This window comes from Chiloscyllium punctatum, chromosome 32 (assembly GCF_047496795.1).
Source record: "Chiloscyllium punctatum isolate Juve2018m chromosome 32, sChiPun1.3, whole genome shotgun sequence".
NCBI classification, from domain to species: domain Eukaryota; kingdom Metazoa; phylum Chordata; class Chondrichthyes; order Orectolobiformes; family Hemiscylliidae; genus Chiloscyllium; species Chiloscyllium punctatum.
The window spans coordinates 41,553,231-41,571,299 of NC_092770.1; the positions used below are offsets into that span (position 1 = coordinate 41,553,231).

The 18,069-nt window shown below is 36.7% G+C and overlaps 2 protein-coding genes across 2 annotated transcripts in view; one reads left to right on the forward strand and one right to left on the reverse strand.

Moving 5' to 3' along the window:
* LOC140457797 (protein mono-ADP-ribosyltransferase PARP12-like) overlaps positions 1 to 3,400 on the forward strand; it is a 52,350-nt gene extending 48,950 nt beyond the window's left edge. The window contains exon 12 of the mRNA XM_072551419.1: positions 1,632 to 3,400. Within this exon, the coding sequence (XP_072407520.1) occupies positions 1,632 to 1,903 (272 nt within the window). The 3' untranslated portion in view covers positions 1,904 to 3,400. The remainder of the gene's footprint in view (positions 1 to 1,631) is intronic.
* Positions 3,401 to 4,480: 1,080 nt separating this feature from the next.
* Positions 4,481 to 17,677, reverse strand: LOC140457798 (uncharacterized). The gene is made up of 5 exons (XM_072551420.1): positions 17,492 to 17,677; positions 10,391 to 11,226; positions 9,380 to 9,520; positions 8,151 to 8,262; positions 4,481 to 5,281 (listed from the first exon to the last, which is right to left on the reverse strand). Exons 1-5 carry the CDS (start codon positions 17,544 to 17,546, stop codon positions 5,208 to 5,210), a joined length of 1,218 nt encoding a protein of 405 aa, XP_072407521.1. The 5' UTR covers positions 17,547 to 17,677; the 3' UTR covers positions 4,481 to 5,207.
* Between the last annotated feature and the right edge of the window lie 392 nt (positions 17,678 to 18,069).

Below are 18,069 nucleotides of genomic sequence, written 5' to 3' on the forward strand. Positions count from 1 at the left end.
AACTCCACACAGACAGTCACCCAAGGCAGGAATCGACACCAGATCCCTGATGCTGTGAGGCAGCAGTGCTAACCACTGAGCTACCATGCCACCCCGTGTAAATGGGAACAAATTCTATTACCAGAACCTGTCAGCAGAGAATAAGTTCATGAGTAACTCAGCACCTATCTCTTTCAAGCTGAATATACTGACAAAAAGATACATGCAACATTTGTCAAATCAAATTTAGCCTTCTGCAAACTTTGAACATTAGCCTGGAACTGAAAACAAGCAGATCCCCCCACCAAACTGAAGGTACATATAATATAATCTTGTCCACTCTGCTCCAAGCATATCAGAATTGGACTGTTTACCAGCGTCATACCAAGAAGCTCAACCACATTAATTGAGGTATTTACAAAAGCTGTGGAAGATGAGATGAAAAATATCAAACCCTGAGTTACTCAACTGAGTTGGTATGCCAAGCATTTACACCACATTCAGATGATCACAATTGAGTTTGCTGGTCAATTGGCCAGAATGTATGATTCACATTTATCAAAGCAAATTTTGTGTGCTGAACTTATATCTAAGGTATGCTGTCATGGCACTCATAGAAACCACTACAAGACTACTCTAAAGGCTTCACTAAGAGTTCTGATATCGAGGCTGAATCCTGGGAGAAGCTCAACTAGATATGTTGCAAATAGTGCAGCTGAATATGTGGTGCAACTTGCTTTGAAAGTGCATATCAGAAGCAGCGAGAGAACACAGCAAATCATAAGTCAGCAACTCATCCATGTTGGTTTCATACAACTTGGTCAACCTAATGGGACATGTGATTCTGGTTGCTATTTTAAGACAATGTTTTTGGACCCTTTTAAAAAGTCATTTCAATCTGTGGATGTCCCAGGCATTAAATTGGCTTATGGAACTCAAAAGTTCAATATTCCATATATTATAAATTAAAACTTTCCATAAATTTATAATGTACTTTAAAAATTCTGGTCTCCCTGCTGTAGGAAAGATGTTGTTAAACTTGAAAGGGTTCAGAAAAGATTTACAAGGATGTTGTTGGGATTGGAGGGTTTGAGATATAGGGAGAGGCTGAATAGACAGAGCTATTTTCCCTGGAGCATCGGAGGCAGAGAGGTGAACTTATAGAGGTTTATAAAATCATGAGGGGCATGGATAGGGTAAATAGCTAAGGTCTTTTACTCAGGATAGGGCAAAGAGGGCATAGCCTTAAGGTGAGAGGGGAAGATTTAAAAGGGACCTGAGGGGTAACCTTTTAATGTAGAGGGTGATGCAAATGGAATAAGCCACCAGAGGAGGTGGTGGAAGTGTGTACAATTACAAGATTTAAAAGGCATCTGGATTGGTATATGAATAGGAACAGTTCAGAGAGATATAGGCCAAATGCTGGCAAATGGGACGAGATCAGTTTAAGATATCTGATCGGCATTGACAAGTTGCACCGAAGGGTATGTTTCATGCTGTATAACTCTGGGACTCTCTTTGACATAGAAAATAGCTTGATTATCCCATTTTCTTCTTATCACCCTTTTTTTACATGGATAGTCTATGAGAAGAAGTTGCTTCTTCTCCCATCTGTGGAATTTGACAACAACGTGTGCTTTTCTTTTCTTTAGGGACATACTTTGCCGTGAAAGCATCCAACGCCAACTTTGACTTGTACTCAGATTCTACAGCATATTTCAAAATCATGTTTTTGGCACGGGTTTTGATAGGAAAGTTTACTAAAGGACACCCAAGTTATGATCGACCACCATCACAAGATGTCACAAGATTCAAACCCTATGACAGCTGTGTTGACTGTGTTGATAATCCATCTTTGTTTGTCATATTTGAGAAATATCATATTTATCCAGAATATGTGATCCAATTTAGTAATAAAATGTAGAAAATCATTTGTTTGTGACAATCTTTGGCTAATAATGATATCTCATGGGGAGATATGACAATATTATTTTTGCCTTAAAGAGTGTGTACCACTTGGGAATTTAATGCTTCTGATTTCTACTAATTATGAATTGATTTTGTAAGTCTGTGCATGACCAGACAGGTATTGCATGCAGCCATTTCACATCAGAAAATTGTATTTTGTTGCATGTTATTTTTTAATATGTGCTGGTGGCAGTTTGGTTTCAAGTTAGACCTTAGCATCACTATAAATTGCTTTAAGGATCAGTGTCCAGAAAGTGTTCTGTCTCTCCAGAAATCATCTCACTCCAACATTGAAACACAGAGCACAGGCTTCTGCACTCTGGTTCTTATGACCTGTCTGAATGAGAGCAATAGTTTAGTGAGAGTTTGTGCTTGCTTACAAGTAATGAGTCTCAACTTGATAGCTTGTAAAAGCCCACAATCCACCTAGTTTTGGATCCATATTTAATTGAATCAGACCAATGTGTATTACAGGTTAATTTACGAAAGTGTTTCTAATATACTATTCACTCTTCTGGGCAAGATTTTAAAGAAGTATTCTAAAGATCTTTTTAGTTCCCAATATCATCCTTATAACTTCTTTATCATCAGTTCTGCCTTTAATTCTTTCTCACACAGGATTTAATGAGAAAACAGCAGATTTTTAAATAGCCAAGAGATAGTCTTTGTTTAATAGATCTGTTTACATCTTGCCTCTGCTCAAATTAACATGACCAAGGCTTTGTAGCACTTTGTCTTTCCTCCCCCAATGTCCCCAGAAAGCTAATAGATTCAGTAAGTAAATGATTGTATTGAATCTTATAAACATATTGCCCATTTGAGGGAATTTATCCAGTCGTATTGTCTGCATCATTTTATGGTGCATGTTTATCCTTGATAACAGGTTTATGTAGATTATTATTCTTTCTTTAAATCAAGTATGATTAGCTAATTTACAGATATATTAACTTATTAATTGGATAGAATGCACTCCAAATGTAAAAGATGAGGCTTTAATTTGGAACACATATTGGTGACTGCCTATCAGGTTTTTAATTTGGGAAATGAGAGTTACCATTTTTACTACTCATGTCCTTAAATATGCATGTTTCCTTCTCATCGGCTTTTATTGTAATTCTGATTTAAGTATGAAAAATGTTCTACTTCCTGTTAGAAAGTTCTACTGTTATTAAGCAAGTTGAGGATATTTTGCTAATCCTATTTGAGAGACCTGCTCCTTCTACTCATTCATAAATGTTGGAATGATCTTTTGTCCTAAAAGTGGGAATTGTTGACCATCTCATTTTTTTAACTGGCAATTGAAAATATCCCTCATCCGGTATATGAGATGGAATTATAAAAAAGGGGTATACTGTATAGCTGCAGTGTGCATTTCTATATTATTTTGCTCCTATGACATTAACCATATTGAAGTCTGTACAATGTAACTGTGTGAATCTTAATGCACATTCATCTCGGCTCCTGTGCTTTAAGGAGTCTGGTTTGGTACTTTATGTCTGTTAAAATAAATCTTTTGGATTACAAAATTAGAAAATGTTTACTTAGCAGACTTGACTGAACATCAGCAGCATCATTTTGCAAGTTCACCATTTCACAAGAGACAAACAAGAATAGAATTGAATTTAGTAAATAAAAGCAAAATAAAAGAGAGATAAACTGAAAGCAAACTTTTGAGTATTTAGAGTCATAGTCATAGAGATGTGCAGCACGGAAACAGACTCTTCAGTTCAACTTGTCTATACCGACCAATATCCCAACCCAAACTAGTCCCACCTGCCAGCGCCTGGTCCATATCCCTCCAAACCCTTCCTATTCATATACCCATCCAAATGCCTTTTAAATGTTGCAATTATACTAGCCTCCACCACTTCCTCTGTCAGCTCATTCCATACACATGCCACCCTCTGCATGAAAAGGTTGCCCCTTAGGTTTCTTTTATATCTTTCTCCTCTCACCCTAAACCTATGCTCTCTAGTTCTGGACTGCCCCACCCCAGGGAAAAGGCCTTGTCTATTTATCCTATCCATGCCCTTCATGATTTTATAAACCTCTATAAGGTCACCCCTCAGCCTCCGATGCTTCAGGGAAAACAGCCCCAGCCTGTTTTGCCTCTCCCTATAGCTCAAATCCTCCAACCCTGGCAACATCCTTGTAAATATTTTCTGAACCCTTTCAAGTTTCACAATATCTTTCTGACAGGAAGGAGACCAGAACGGCACCATTTGATACTATAGCATGATTTTTGCATCATTTTAAGCAATTAAAGCCTGGTCTCGGTTTCCTTTAAGTTACTGCTCAATGTGTGACCTTGTAATAACATAAGCTTAATATTTATATAATTGTCATCTGTACATGTGCTCCTTCAATCTCTCAAAAGGCAGAACCAGCAAATTTGTTAAAATAAAGTCAGCAATTATTTTTAAGTTGTTTTATTGTTTTTTGAATGAACATACAGGGAAACAGTTGTGATCAGATCCATTTATTTCAATTGATATAAATATTCTTAGCATTGTAATACAAAAGATTGAACACACCTCTTTTCTGACTTAAAAAAATCTAAACACTCCACTGTATTTTAACCTTTGCACAGTCTTTACTGAGCATGACTGCTCAATCATAGAATGATAAAATACCGAAGGGTGCAATTCAGTCAATTTTGCCAACTGTTTGAAAGAGCTACCAGCAATTCTCACTTCTCTTTTCTAAAGCTGTGCAAGATTTTTTTTCACTTTTTTGATGTATACATCTCATTCCTAAGCTTCATAGCATTTTGTTTGAAATGTCCCGGTTGACTATCTATGTTTCTGATTTCATTTTTCATCTCATATTCCCATCAAGGAAAAAGAGAGATTTTCCAACACAATAGGTACAAGATGGATATTGTTTTCTGGAATAGGCTACTAAACTGTTAGTTACAGTTTATGGGAAAGTAATGTTAAAGTTAGTTTATTAGTATTTCAATCATATATTGCACGTTTATTTAAATTCACATTATGAACTATACACGAGAATAAACTTTATCCAAATGAATTTTATGAGGTTTTTTTATTCCAAATGTCAAGCATGTTGTTATTAATTCAATATTTAAAGAATGAGTGATTACAGGCATGGCTCAGCAAATAAACTAAAACAAAATAGTTTATTTTGCAGATATGTTTATTATTTGCTGCTGATATAAGCCATTAGAATGACTTTAAACTACATATTAGACTATGAAGCAAAGCAAAAGGATTCTCAAAGCTTTGGTGAGTATTTTAAATTCAGAAGAGCTTATAGGAACAAATAAATGGAAGTTCATCTGAACAGACTCTCTCATGCCATTTGCCTTCAATACCTGAAAAAAAAAGTAATTGTTATGACGAACACTTTCTGTCACAGATATTGTCCTTAATAAATGATTGCTTTATGGAGATATATTTCTTCTATTTGGATTTAATGCATGAATGCTGGATTAGACAGTTCAAGATTAAAAAAAATTGGATGTATTCCTTTCTGATTTTTCTTTTGGAGGTGAAAAAGCATTTATGAACAGTATTAAGAGCTACTTTCACCTATCATGTTTCAATAACACAATTAATTCTTCATCATTCAAAATTTCCCACACATCATAGCAGTCCCTCCATATTCCAATTGATTGTGGAAAATGAATGGACAAACTAGAGAATATTTGGTGCTGATTTTGAAGAAACATTGCCATTTCTTTGTAAATTATTGGAATTTCAGAATATAGTATTTTTTTCTTGAGATTCTTGAGATGAGGACCAATTTCTCTAGTTCATTTTCATAACTAGATTCTCATCATTTTAGGAATTGTTTTACAAAAGAAGTAAGTATGGATGCAAATGAGATAAAGTTCTTCTGAATTAACCAGTCATGGTCTGCAAAGCTAATGAGTTGCACTTTATTGTGATCTTTATGCGTTCTTGCCAGTTACTTCTCAACAGCTTGCATATATACATAAATATAATATAACATCCCAAATAATTTCATATAAAATAATGTAATACCAAAACACCAAGGAAAGCATTGGAGGAATGTGAAAAAGCCTGGTCGAAACAAGTAGGTTTTAAGGAGGATCTTAAAGAAAATGACCAGTGTGTAAAATCCCTATCTCGATCTTGCCTTGGGGCATACTTGCCAGAGACAGGCAAGCACAGGTGGCCAGTCAGCTTATAAAGGCTAAGTAATGGTTTCCAAAGGAGACTGGGCACCATTTAGATACCCAGAGATGGGGTCCTAATGGCAGTCTGGGGTAAGGGTGGTGGTGATAGTGTCAATGCTCCAGGAAGGCCACAGGCTGTCCTTGCCTATCTGGCTGCAGCAATATCTGTATACCACTCTATTATGCACTCCCCTCATTTGCCTATTATACAGCAGTGGCATAGCTAAAATGTCATTCTCTAACTCAAATTTCATGAAGCTAGAGAGAGAGAGAGTGCTTCCATTTTGAAGTGCCCTCTACTCACCATCACAGCCTTGGACCTTTCATGAAATGAGGTTTCTGACACACCTTCCAGATTCAAGAGCCTTAATTGACAGCTAAGTCAACTTTTGGCTATTTCCTACATCACATAAGCTGAAAAATGTATTGCTGGAAAAGCGCAGCAGGTCAGACAACATCCAAGGAGCAGAAGAATTGATGTTTCGGGCATAAGCCCTTCTTGAAGAAGGGCTTATCCCCGAAACGTCGATTCTCCTGCTCCTTGGATGCTGCCTGACCTGCTGCGCTTTTCCAGCAATACATTTTTCAGCTCTGATCTCCAGCATCTGCAGTCCTCACTTTCTCCTACATCACATAAGGCTTACACTTCAAAAATATTTCATTTGGCTGTAAAGCAACGAGACATCTATTTGCTGGTTATGACAGACACTCAATAATTGCCTGTCTTATTGAGATAGAGTAGAGAGAGAGTAGCTTTTTATTTGTCAGTTCTACCATTTACAACTGGTACAGTAAAAACAAGACAGCGTTCCTCCAGGACCAAAGGTGCTACATTGACAGCCCAAACCACACAATCGTACACGGCATTAAGTGCATAAGAAGTGATAAATAATAGACATTTTTTTAGCATTAATTCAAAGTCATGCAAAGAATTTCAGATGGGAAAGAGTCCAATCATACTGTGTTAAGGAGCCTGGTGGCTTGGGGGATGAAACTGTTGCATAGTCTGGCCATGAGAGACCGAATGCTCAGGTATCTTCTGCCAGATGGCAGGAGGGAGAAGAGTTTGAGTGAGGGGTATGTGGGGTCTTCCACAATGCTCTGAGCTCTTATAATTGATCTATCTAGGGAAAAAAAACACAATAAGTGACCAAATAGTGAGCTGCACCCTGCTGTAAATGGTCTTGACCCTGTTTTCCAGTCTTATCCAGTAGCCATTTAAGAGACATCAAGCCATTAATTTGGCTTGAGCCAGACCTTCCATCACAGTTAAGGAGAAAATTCAGCATCTGAGAGCAGATGGCCAATCAAATAACGAGCAGGTCTCGGTTCCCAGAAGCGCCATCATGAGCGGTGGCCAGAGCTGGGACAGCATCAAGTCCTCAAAAGTGATCAGCGCTGGAGCTGGATGTAAAGGCAAATTAATTGTGATTGCTGGGTGGGAGTCATTGCCAGAACCAGGCAGTGTTTGAAAAATACTTCAATTGAAAAACGAAGCATTTCAATAAAAATAGATTGTTAATTTTAATTCTTTTGCATCTTTAATACTGAATAAAAGTCAATACCATCTCTTGAAAGCAAGGCATAACTATTTGGTTCATTAGCAATTGTTGACTTAACAACGAATGTTTACATCATTTCAAGCAATAGAGGTATTCAAAAAAAATGAAGAAGTTTTAGGTCATAGATCTTACCAATGGTATCAAATGAGACTGATTCCTGACACTATGCCAAAGATGCAATTATTTAAACTTGTGGAGATTCCATCAAAAAAGCATTTTTAACTGTTGGCTATCAGGACAGTCTTAGAAAAACCTCTCAGATACAATACAGCAGAATCTAAAAGTCAACACTGTCAATGCAGAGTTCAGTTCAAGTCACATCTTATTGTAAGAGTGATTAAATGTTCAGAGTTAGTTGGAATGCAAATCTCTGTGATGGCTATTTTTGGGTAAGAACTTGCCCCATTGTTCATTACATCAATTTTTTCATGGTTCTGAAATTAATAAGCATAATAACATAGTTTACAATCTCAATGTACCTTCAGAATGAACGCTCACACAGTTTTCAGAGTCTGACTCATCATCAGGCTGGTCAGTATTCCACTTTGTGAAATCCAGCAAAGACCCATCAGTCCAGAGATAAATGCCCTCCTTCATGAGAAATAATGTCATTAATGACAAAATACCAGTCACATAATATAAAGTTGGAAATTACAGTTGTCAAGCCTGCACTTTTGAAAGTTTATACAGCAATCTGTCCATTATAATTACTACTATAAATAGAGCAAAAACATGCAGCTATGTTGTGTCTTTAGCATAGAGAAATGTTCCTCGAAGTGTTTGATCAAGAAAGGACAGTAAGCCAAAGAAATAGTGAGTCTGAAGGTTTATGACTAAACTTCTTACAGAAGACATGGAATTAATCCTAAAAGATGAAAAGAAGAGAAGTTTGAAAAAGGAATCCCAGAATGCAGACTTTTGGCTTCTGAAGGTACTGTTGTTGATAGTGGAGCAAAGAAAGTGGAGGGCGACACTAGGTGCCAGATCAGAGGATAATAAAGCTTAAAAGTGAAGGTATTGATAGGGATGCAAACAGTAATAGAATTGGAATCTTTGTGATAAAGAAATAAAATTGATCCAGAAATTCAGTTTGACCTTGCTGAAATTAAGAAGAGGCTAGGGAGAGAGATAGAATCAACTGCAATGTTACAGAATTTGTGCTGGGAATAGCTTTAGGCTTTTCAATATTTTGCTCATAGAATAAATGAATCACCCAGGACTGGGTCTCAAGCAAGAGTCTAGTACCAAGTTAGTGGAGCAGTCAGAGAGATAATAGAGAAATAAAACTGAATTTTTCTCAACTTTTATTTAAATAACTAGAATGTAAATGAGGAAGGAAGGGTGAGGCAAGAATGATCTCTGGAGGACTCCAGAAGTAATTCGTTCGGGTGCTGAGTATTCTATAACATTATTCAGATATACAAGAATGGAATCAATAGGTGGAAGCTTCAACAAATTCATTAATACAGGGTGGATTAAGTGAGGAGGACTTGAAGTGAGGGATAGTCTAAATAATAATAAAAACCCAGACTAGTAATTCTGCTGTGTCATTATAGTCAACAGATATTCGTTGAAATTGAGATTTTATCACAGCTGTAGAAAACAGTTACATCCTCAGGAAAAAAAAAACATTGACATGTTTGGTAAATACATGAATTGTTCTAGCAGTAAATGTCCAGGTTACAATCTCTCAACAGCTTTACTTTACCTTGTGACAATCACTCAGTCCAATCCACGTGTTGGATTTTACTGGATTTTTCTGCTTAATCAACCCTTGAATGAACTGATTTTGTTCTTCCCCATGTATGGAGGCAAGATGAGCACCTCGTGCGTACATTTGGCAAGACATCTTGAAATCAAAATAAAATAGTTTGTAAATTTTCTTTTCCATCCAGTTATGTACAGTTCCATCATGCTTTAATGTGATTACAGCTCTCCGGTCAGTTATTCTCATTAAAATCTTATATAAAAAGAGATTTCCCAGCAGAATTGCTATCAAGCACCAAGGATTGTAGAATTGCTCCAATGATTATCCACTAACCTCATATTTCCCTTCAAGAACCACTGCACAAGCAATCCCTATGAGAATCCAGTCAATTTGTACGTTTCACACATTCAAACAGGTTCCAACCAAATGAGTGAACTTATAAAAATGGAAACATTTTATCCAACCTCTGATTTTGTCAATTGTGCCTTGTCAGCACTTGCTTTGTCTTCCTTCCTCCTGTTCTGAAAGTTTTAACTTGTGCAGAAGTATGATTCTTATTGTATCAGCTGTACTTCCAATTTTTTTATTGAATTGATCATTCTTCAGTAATAGATTATTAAGTCTCCTCTCCAACAAAAGGTAAAGTCCGACAATCATTAACCCAAAAAAGAACTTGAACCTGGAATTTTACGTTACTTCATTCCATACTTAATAGTACATTTGCCTACATATTGTTTATGCCATTTTGTCAGATCATCAAGCTCCAACAGTAAAATCTGCAATCCTATATCACTAGCGTCAACTATTTTTTTGTAAGGTTTCAAACACCAGTCTAAGTCTGCATAAGTCCAATATAATGCATATATAAAACATCATCTCTATGACTGAATAAGTTTTGTTAACCTGAATCATCCAAATGTAAACCAGTTAGGAGTTATTGGTGTTTTATCCTTTAATAGAACTGACGAGCTGTTCTAACAACTGAGAAAACAAGCACATCTAGAGTCTTACCTCAGCTTGTATCCAGGTCATTTTACCTTGAAAGATGCTGTAACAGGTAGATAATTCACTGTTAAAAATCCACCCAGGTAAACAAGGTGCTTGATTGATATGTGAACTTATTGTAGCAGGTGATGGTTGCTTTTGCACCTCAATCTCTGAAGAAATTGTAATGTCCTTTTCTATGTCATCCTCTGCAGAAGAATCAGCATCCTGTTCTAGCTCATCTTCTAAAGAAGGTTGAGTTTCCATTTCTGTCGCATTGTCTGGAGAATGAGAAGGTTCTACCCCTGACTCATGTTCTGAAGATGGATAAGTTTGTACTTCAGGATAGGTAAAAGGTGCTAATTTGTTCTTGTTCACAAAAGGATAAGAATGAGGATAAGGATGGAGATAAGGACGGTTGTCAGGCATTATTACATTGTCTTTCACAGGAAATTTATGTGCAGAGGCTACAAGGTAAGTACGAGGAAAATCTTGAGCTAAAGTTGGTTTGTTCGGAGAACGAAAAGGATGAGTACGGTAGTAAGATGATTCTAAATTACTCTTGATGAACGGGATAGGGTAAGGATAATTTACTACGGTGTTGCCCTCAGGCAACGGACTAGAATAGGGATAAGGTACCTTTGCATTGTTATAGTCAGGCAAAGCAATGGGATGAGATAAAGGTATCTCTGGGTTGTTCTCAGGCAAAGGATGATCATAACGTAGCTCTGCATTTTTCTCAGGAAAAGAAATAGGACGTGGATAAAATTTCATTTGATAATTGTTGTCAGAGAAATGGTGACGAAGTGTTTGCCCTTTTTTCTCATTCAGTCGAGTTGCTGAATTCCGAATACTGGCAGTTTCTGTAAAATTAATAAAATAAACAAGTCGGCAAAAATTACTAGGAGCATCAAAAGGCTTTCATGTATTTCTAATTAAAGTCAATGATCCTTTAAAGTTCAGTTAAATCCCAGCTGATTACAATGCTACTGTAACTGCTCCATTTGTCTTTCAGATGAGATATAAAACTGAGGCCTATCCATCTTTTTGTTTGGATGCAAATATCCTAAGGCACTATTTTGGAAAAATGCAAGGGAGTTACCAGCTGCCTGTTTTTGTCAGTATTTATTTTTCAAGAGCAGCTTATTTGATCATTGTCACATTTCCTTCATTACATCAGTGATTATTTTTAAAATGCTTAATTGCCTGTGAAGTTCCCCATGTTCGTGAACGGTGCTGTATAAATATGTCTTTTTTAAGAAAATATTTTGAGACAAACTGCCTCAGAAATGATGTAACTTGCGTAATTTAAGAGATAAACTCAATATTTAAGTTATTACAGAATTATTATAAACCGTTGCTGACCAGCTGGTAACAGACCCTTTAACAAGGTAATTTACATCTTACCATGTAGTGCAATCTGTAGTAAAACAGATACACAACTTTAAAAAATATAGAACAGCAAAATCAGAAGCTGCAAAATATGTGGCGAAAGTACAATAGGAAGCTACAAATGGACAACACAAGGTGAACTGTTCAATAGAGACCTTGTCTAGCAAATAAGAAATGCTTCAGGAAATTGCAATGTGAAAATCACTGAGAAGTTTAACAGGCTAGAGATAAAGGGTCAATCAAAGGGAATGATGAAAGTCCAAGCCATTTCAATGAGATAAAAATGTTGATGTCTGAATATATCATATTGTCACTGGTGAAGTGACACATAACATACTCCTAGAAATTCAACCATGCCCAAAAATAGACACACAAAAAGTGTACCAGTTAGTGCCACCCAGTCAATATTTAAAATTTCTGTACCTTAACCATTATCATTAAACAATGCTGGCATCATGGGGAAAGTATAACCTTTTCTGTTCATTGGCTACATGCAGCATGCTTATGAAGTCAAGGTATCAACGTGTTCTAAGGGTCACTGGACCCAAAACGTTAACTGATTTTTCCTCACAAGACTGTCACACCCGCTGAGCTTTTCCAGCATCTTCTACTTTTGTGCCAGATATGAAGGTTCTCTGACATTACTTAATGGTAATCAGCACTTTTTCAAGGGAAAGGGCATTTTGACTATAAAACCACATTGAAGCTGTTGCATCAGATATGTTTATAATGTTCTCTCTTTCTCCATTCTTTCTATTGATAAACATCTAAAATATAGAATCTCATTGCTATTATTTTTAATATTACCTGAACTTTTATTCATTCTTTGTTTTGGCCTCATTGCATTCTATTGCTTTCTATAAGCATCCCTATTAATATTCTTGTGAATATTCTTTATCCTTATATAAGATTTCTCTTTTTATTTAATACTGATACTAAACATTCTTAGACAATGGTTATATCACTAATATGCAGTTTCCTTTAAATTAATAAATATCTTCTTCAACAAATCTCATTGTTGGTTCACAGATTTATTAGTTAATAATTAATAGTTAATAATTATTATAGACCTCTTGTCAACATGTTCTCAATTTCTAGTATTCTTACTAGGTATAGTTGTAGAGCTCTGACAGCCCTGACAACCTGATTTTCATTTCTTTATAGAGCAAGTTTCTCCAGTCACTGTAATGTCAAAACAATCAAAATGGCCCTTCATACAGGTTAAGCAACTAAAGCCACTTGATGGCATCCCCAATGCTATTTGCTTCCTGCTGATTGTGAAACAAATACATAACCTTAAAAAATATGCAACAGCAAAATTGGAAGCTGCAAAATATGTGGAGAAAGTAACAATAGGAAGCTACAAATGGACAACAACACAAGGTGAATTGATTAATAGAGACCTTGTCTAGCAAATAAGAAATGCTTCAGGAAATTGTAATGTGAAAATCATTGGGAAGTTCAACAGTAGGATCGGGCAAAGATCTAAAGCCTAATGGAACCAGAGAACAGACAACGATTATATTACTTAATGGATACATAGGTTAGAACTCAGCACATTAATATTGGTAAGGGGCTCAATACAGTGGTAGAGTCCCTGCCTCTGAAGCAATAGGCTAGGGTTCAAGTTGTACCTGCCCCAGACATGTGTCTGAACATATTGATTTAAATATATCTTTATAACTGGAGGGGTCTAGTGACACAGTGGTAGTGTCCCTATATCTCACCCAAAAGACCTGGGTTCAAGCCCCACTTATTATCTCACAGTAGGTTGATTAGAAAATATTGATAAGAATGGAAAATTAATGAAACTCTGACTAGCAAAGTATATTACTGGGCTCTGTCTAAACAGCATTTTAGCCATGGTATATAATATATCTCACTCACTGTCCCTTCTCTCTGCTATAGGGAATAATCCCAGTTTTTCCACCCTCTCCAGATGTCATTCATTCCTTCTAAACTCCTTCTATCCCTTCTCAGAGCCTAGTGTAACTACCTGAATTGTGGAAGCTAGTATTTCTCAAGATGCTCCAGCTTTGGCCTAACAAAGATTTGGAAAGATTTAGCATGAATTCTTAATTTTTCTATTAGATGCCCCTTCCATCAAGCCAAGTTTCCCATACATTTGATTTACCATTGTATCAACTTACCTTCCCTTCTTAAAAAATTTGTAAACATGCTTCGCTTACAAAATGAATATAATATAATTATTGACAGGTAAATCCCCCCTGGTTCACCTAGCCTGACCCAAGGATTGTGATACTTTGTAAATCATGATATATACTCCCTTCACTCCACACAAAACCATGTGATCTCTTGTGGAAAGTGACTGAAGAACTATGCCATTATTTAGAATAACCAACTCTCCTAAAAATAGCACGATTGTAGTGTACATATCCTTTCTATTTTGCTCCTCCCAAATCTTGCAGTAATCCATGTTAAAATATTATTTGTCATATGTCTGTGCATTTTATCAAGCCATATTTTGTGAAGTCTACAAACAATTTCTTCACTACTTGCTACGTTGCCAAGTTTTGCATTCTTCACAAATTTAAAAATTGCACTCCCTGTATCTGAGAATCCAAGGAAATAATCTTAATACAAATATCCTTTAGTCAATTGTATACCCATATTCTTAAATGATATACTTTTATTTCCGCACCTTAGTTTAATTTACACACTTCAGCTCCAGGTCCCTATTCCTTAGTAATCTTTCATAATAAAGTTTATCAATTGCATAGGTTTAGGGTGAGAGGGGAAAGGTATAAAAAAAGACCTAAGGGGCAACTTTTTCACGCAGAGGGTGGTACGTGTATGGAATGAGCTGCCAGAGGATGTGGTGGAGGCTGGTACAATTGCAGCATTTGGATGGGTAAATGAATAGGAAGGGTTTGGAGGGATATGGGCCGGGTGCTGGCAGGTGGGACTAGATTGGGTTGGGATATCTGGTTGGCGTGGACGGGTTGGACCGAAGGGTCTGTTTCCATGCTGTACATCTCTATGACTCTAATTTCAGGCAGCAAATAAAATGAACATCGAGTGGCTTGTTTGAGATCCTGTCTTCTTTATTGCCATTGTTATCCAAGTGGGGAAGGGAGCAGGCCTTGAAATCCACCTTCTCCTATTGATGAGGTAACTTCAATCCTTGCTAACTCATAACCAGCCTAGTCCTGGGAAGCTGCTGATCATCACTAAGGCAACAAGATCTGCCAGCTTCTGGGCATTAGGCCAACTCAATGTTGGCGAGGGCAGAATCAGCTGTAAGCTAAGGTGAGAGGAAACATTTTGTGGTGACACCAAAGAAGCTGAACATGGCAGTGGGGTGTTAACCCATTTTGTCAGTAGATCACTAGCTAACCTGTCCCAGTTCAACTGCTACCATCTGCACAGTGCACAACTTTTGTCAAAAAACATTGATTTGTAAATGGCTGCCACAGCAATGGCTTCTAAATCAGCTGAAAACAAGTCCATTTCCCTGGAATCTGACCTCTATTCCTACTCCTGCTCTCCCCAGCCACAATCTGAGGAGCACACCTATCTCCAGAAATTCCTTTTTTCAACAGGCTGGTGACAAACGCAAGATTGTGACCTGGAAATGAATCTACCTAATGCCTCCCATACCTTGGTAAAGAAATTACAGTCTCTGGTCTCAATGCATTTGGGCGAGCGTTCTAAATGTTCACAACTTCTGTGTGAAGAAGTATTTCCTGATATCAGCCTTGAATAATTGTCCTCAAACTTTAGTGCTTTTCTCTTGTTCTGGACAAAAGATGTGCAGGTCAGGTGAATTGGCCATGCTAAAATGCCCGTAGTGTTAGGTTAGGGGTAGATGTAGGGGTATGGGTGGGTTGCGCTTCGGCGGGGCGGTGTGGACTTGTTGGGCCGAAGGGCCTGTTTCCACACTGTAAGTAATCTAATCTAATCTAATCTCAAAGAGAGCTGTTTGACTCTGTCAGCTATATCAATTCCTTTAATCATTTTAAGCAACTCAATTAGATCATCTACTAGTCACCTATACTTAAGGAAAGACAAGTTTATTTTATATTGGCTATCTTCATAAATTAACACTTTTAACGCCTACAATATTCTGGTGAATTTGCTCTGCACTCTCTCCACCTGCAAAATGCTATTCTTGAGGCGTAGTGCTCAACTGAATGCAATACTCTACTGTAGTCTAACGCAGTTTTATATATCTCTTCACATTTAATTTGAGCAAATCCAGAGTAATTAATTAGCCTGGAAACAATACACAACGCTTGCCTTTCCTTATGATTTCTGGCATTCTCCAGTACTTCACTTATTCAGAATTGATAACTTTTAGGGTGTAATGGAAAAGTAGTCAATGTTTTCTTTCATGATTGTTTTAATTAAAAAGTGAGGTGGAAAATAGGTGTCAAAAAATTATATGATCTGAGATGACGAGAGAAAAAAATGTGTTTTCTGGTAAAGGTATAACCGATATCAAAGAAGAAAGTGATTTTTTGTAATAAAAGATAGTACAGCAGGCAATAGAACATCTTGGTGGAACAGTTACTGACTTTGGTAATGACACATTCAGAATGAGGAGTTGAAAATGGAAGTGCACACAAATAAGATGTTGATATTTTAATATCTGCTTTTAAACTTATTTTACTCCTTTCATTCAAATAGGCAGTTAAGCTACTAGCAACTTTGTACCTCATTCTATTTTTACCATTTGTCTACATTGTCAGCCTGAACTTGCAATAGACTGTAACACTATTATTTGCAAACAAGTTGTGTGAACTTGTAGTTCTGTAGTCAGTGAGTCCTATTTATATTGATGCATGATCTTCAGCACAGCTGATGCCCTGCAGCCGGCCAAGCTCCATTGACAGCCATCTCCTCACAGATTTCCACTGAACTTTGGTGCATCTGAAAATAACTAGCCCCACAGATCAGCCTCAGAGAGCAGCACTTTTTAGGTAGGGTTCTATGCATTATTCAGTTTGGTCGTTATTCTTTATTACATTATAATATCCTTCAAAATTTCCTTGGAATAATCTCCCTAAACAATCTCAGATCCCAAGATCTCTGAACCTGAAGGTTGTGGACTTGAACACACTTCAGAGACTTGACCATAGATTTTAAGTGGACACTTCAATGCGGTACTGAGGGAAGTGCTGAAGTGCTGTCTTTCAAATGAGAATTAAGCTGAAATCCTGACTGTCACCTCAGATGAAGTTAAAATATCTGTTAACACTAAGAAGAAGAGTACTGGAATTGTCTCTGGTATCCTGGCCAATATTTCTCACTTAGCATTATTAAAACAGGTTTATTTGGTAATTATCATAATGTTGTTTATGAGACCTGTCACTACACAGATAGTTTCATTTTCTTATTTTACAGCAGTGACTAGAGTTTAAGACTAGAATTCATTGCTTTTTGCATGCATTTAGAACATTCTGTGTTTGTGAATGGCATTATATAAAAGCAATTTTTTTAAAAAGACATATGAGAATATTCTATAGTCCAAGTAAACTACTACATGGTGTCTGACAGTTTTAAAGGAAGCTGACTTGTTATGAAATAGAACTGCAAGCTAAAGTTTATAAAATCAGGATAATTTTGGTCAAATCAATAAAGAATACTTTGAGCTTGTATGGATTTAAATACAAAAAAAGTTAAACTTTTTATTTCATTGATATTTTTCAACTTATACCAGGTCTTCACTTCACAGCAATAAATGGCATGAAATATGATTATGATTGAAACTACCTGCAGCATCAATGTAGATCAGTGCAGTGAGCAGCAAAACTGTCCTCAGTCTCATGTCTGTAAATTTCCTTTCTTGTGCCTAGAAAGAGAGAAAGTTTTAAATTTTAATGCCAAAGTAATGTTACTTTCCTGAAGCAAAGCAAGAACTGTCCACTATGATTCTGGTTCTTCAGTAAGAGCATTTCATTTGTGGTAATTATATATGTGGCAAACACAGCAATTTTTTGGAACTGCGAGAACCAGATACAATTGGTTCGGTTCATACTGAGGTCAAAATCACAGCTAGCCAATAAATCACTGACATGTTCTGATTGGCGCAGAAATGCCAGGTGGGGTTGGTGAAATTCTCCTAGAAAGTATTACAACTGAAAGGCTCAGTGCATAATCCAAGAAAAATTACATTATTTCTTCACCTAAAACTGTCAGTCAATTAATTTTGGATGCATGAGAAAAAGCCAAAAGTTTATGTTCTGATGAACATTGAGCTCTGATAAAGATCTCTAAGTAAAGGGAAATATAAATCAATAAACTTGTTTAAATCCATACTGATTGTCAGTGCTCTCTAGTGATAAGTAACT

What these genes read in the sequence shown, in the direction of transcription:
- LOC140457798 (XM_072551420.1), bottom strand. Translation starts at nt 17,546, where the DNA reads ATGAGACTGAGGACAGTTTTGCTGCTCACTGCACTGATCTACATTGAT. An exon ending in TGACCTGGATACAAGCTGAG is followed by an intron (nt 9,521 to 10,390) that starts GTAAGACTCTAG and finishes TTTGATTTCAAG; the next exon opens with ATGTCTTGCCAAATGTACGC. An exon ending in TGTGAGCGTTCATTCTGAAG is followed by an intron (nt 5,282 to 8,150) that starts GTACATTGAGAT and finishes TTTTTTTTTCAG; the next exon opens with GTATTGAAGGCAAATGGCAT.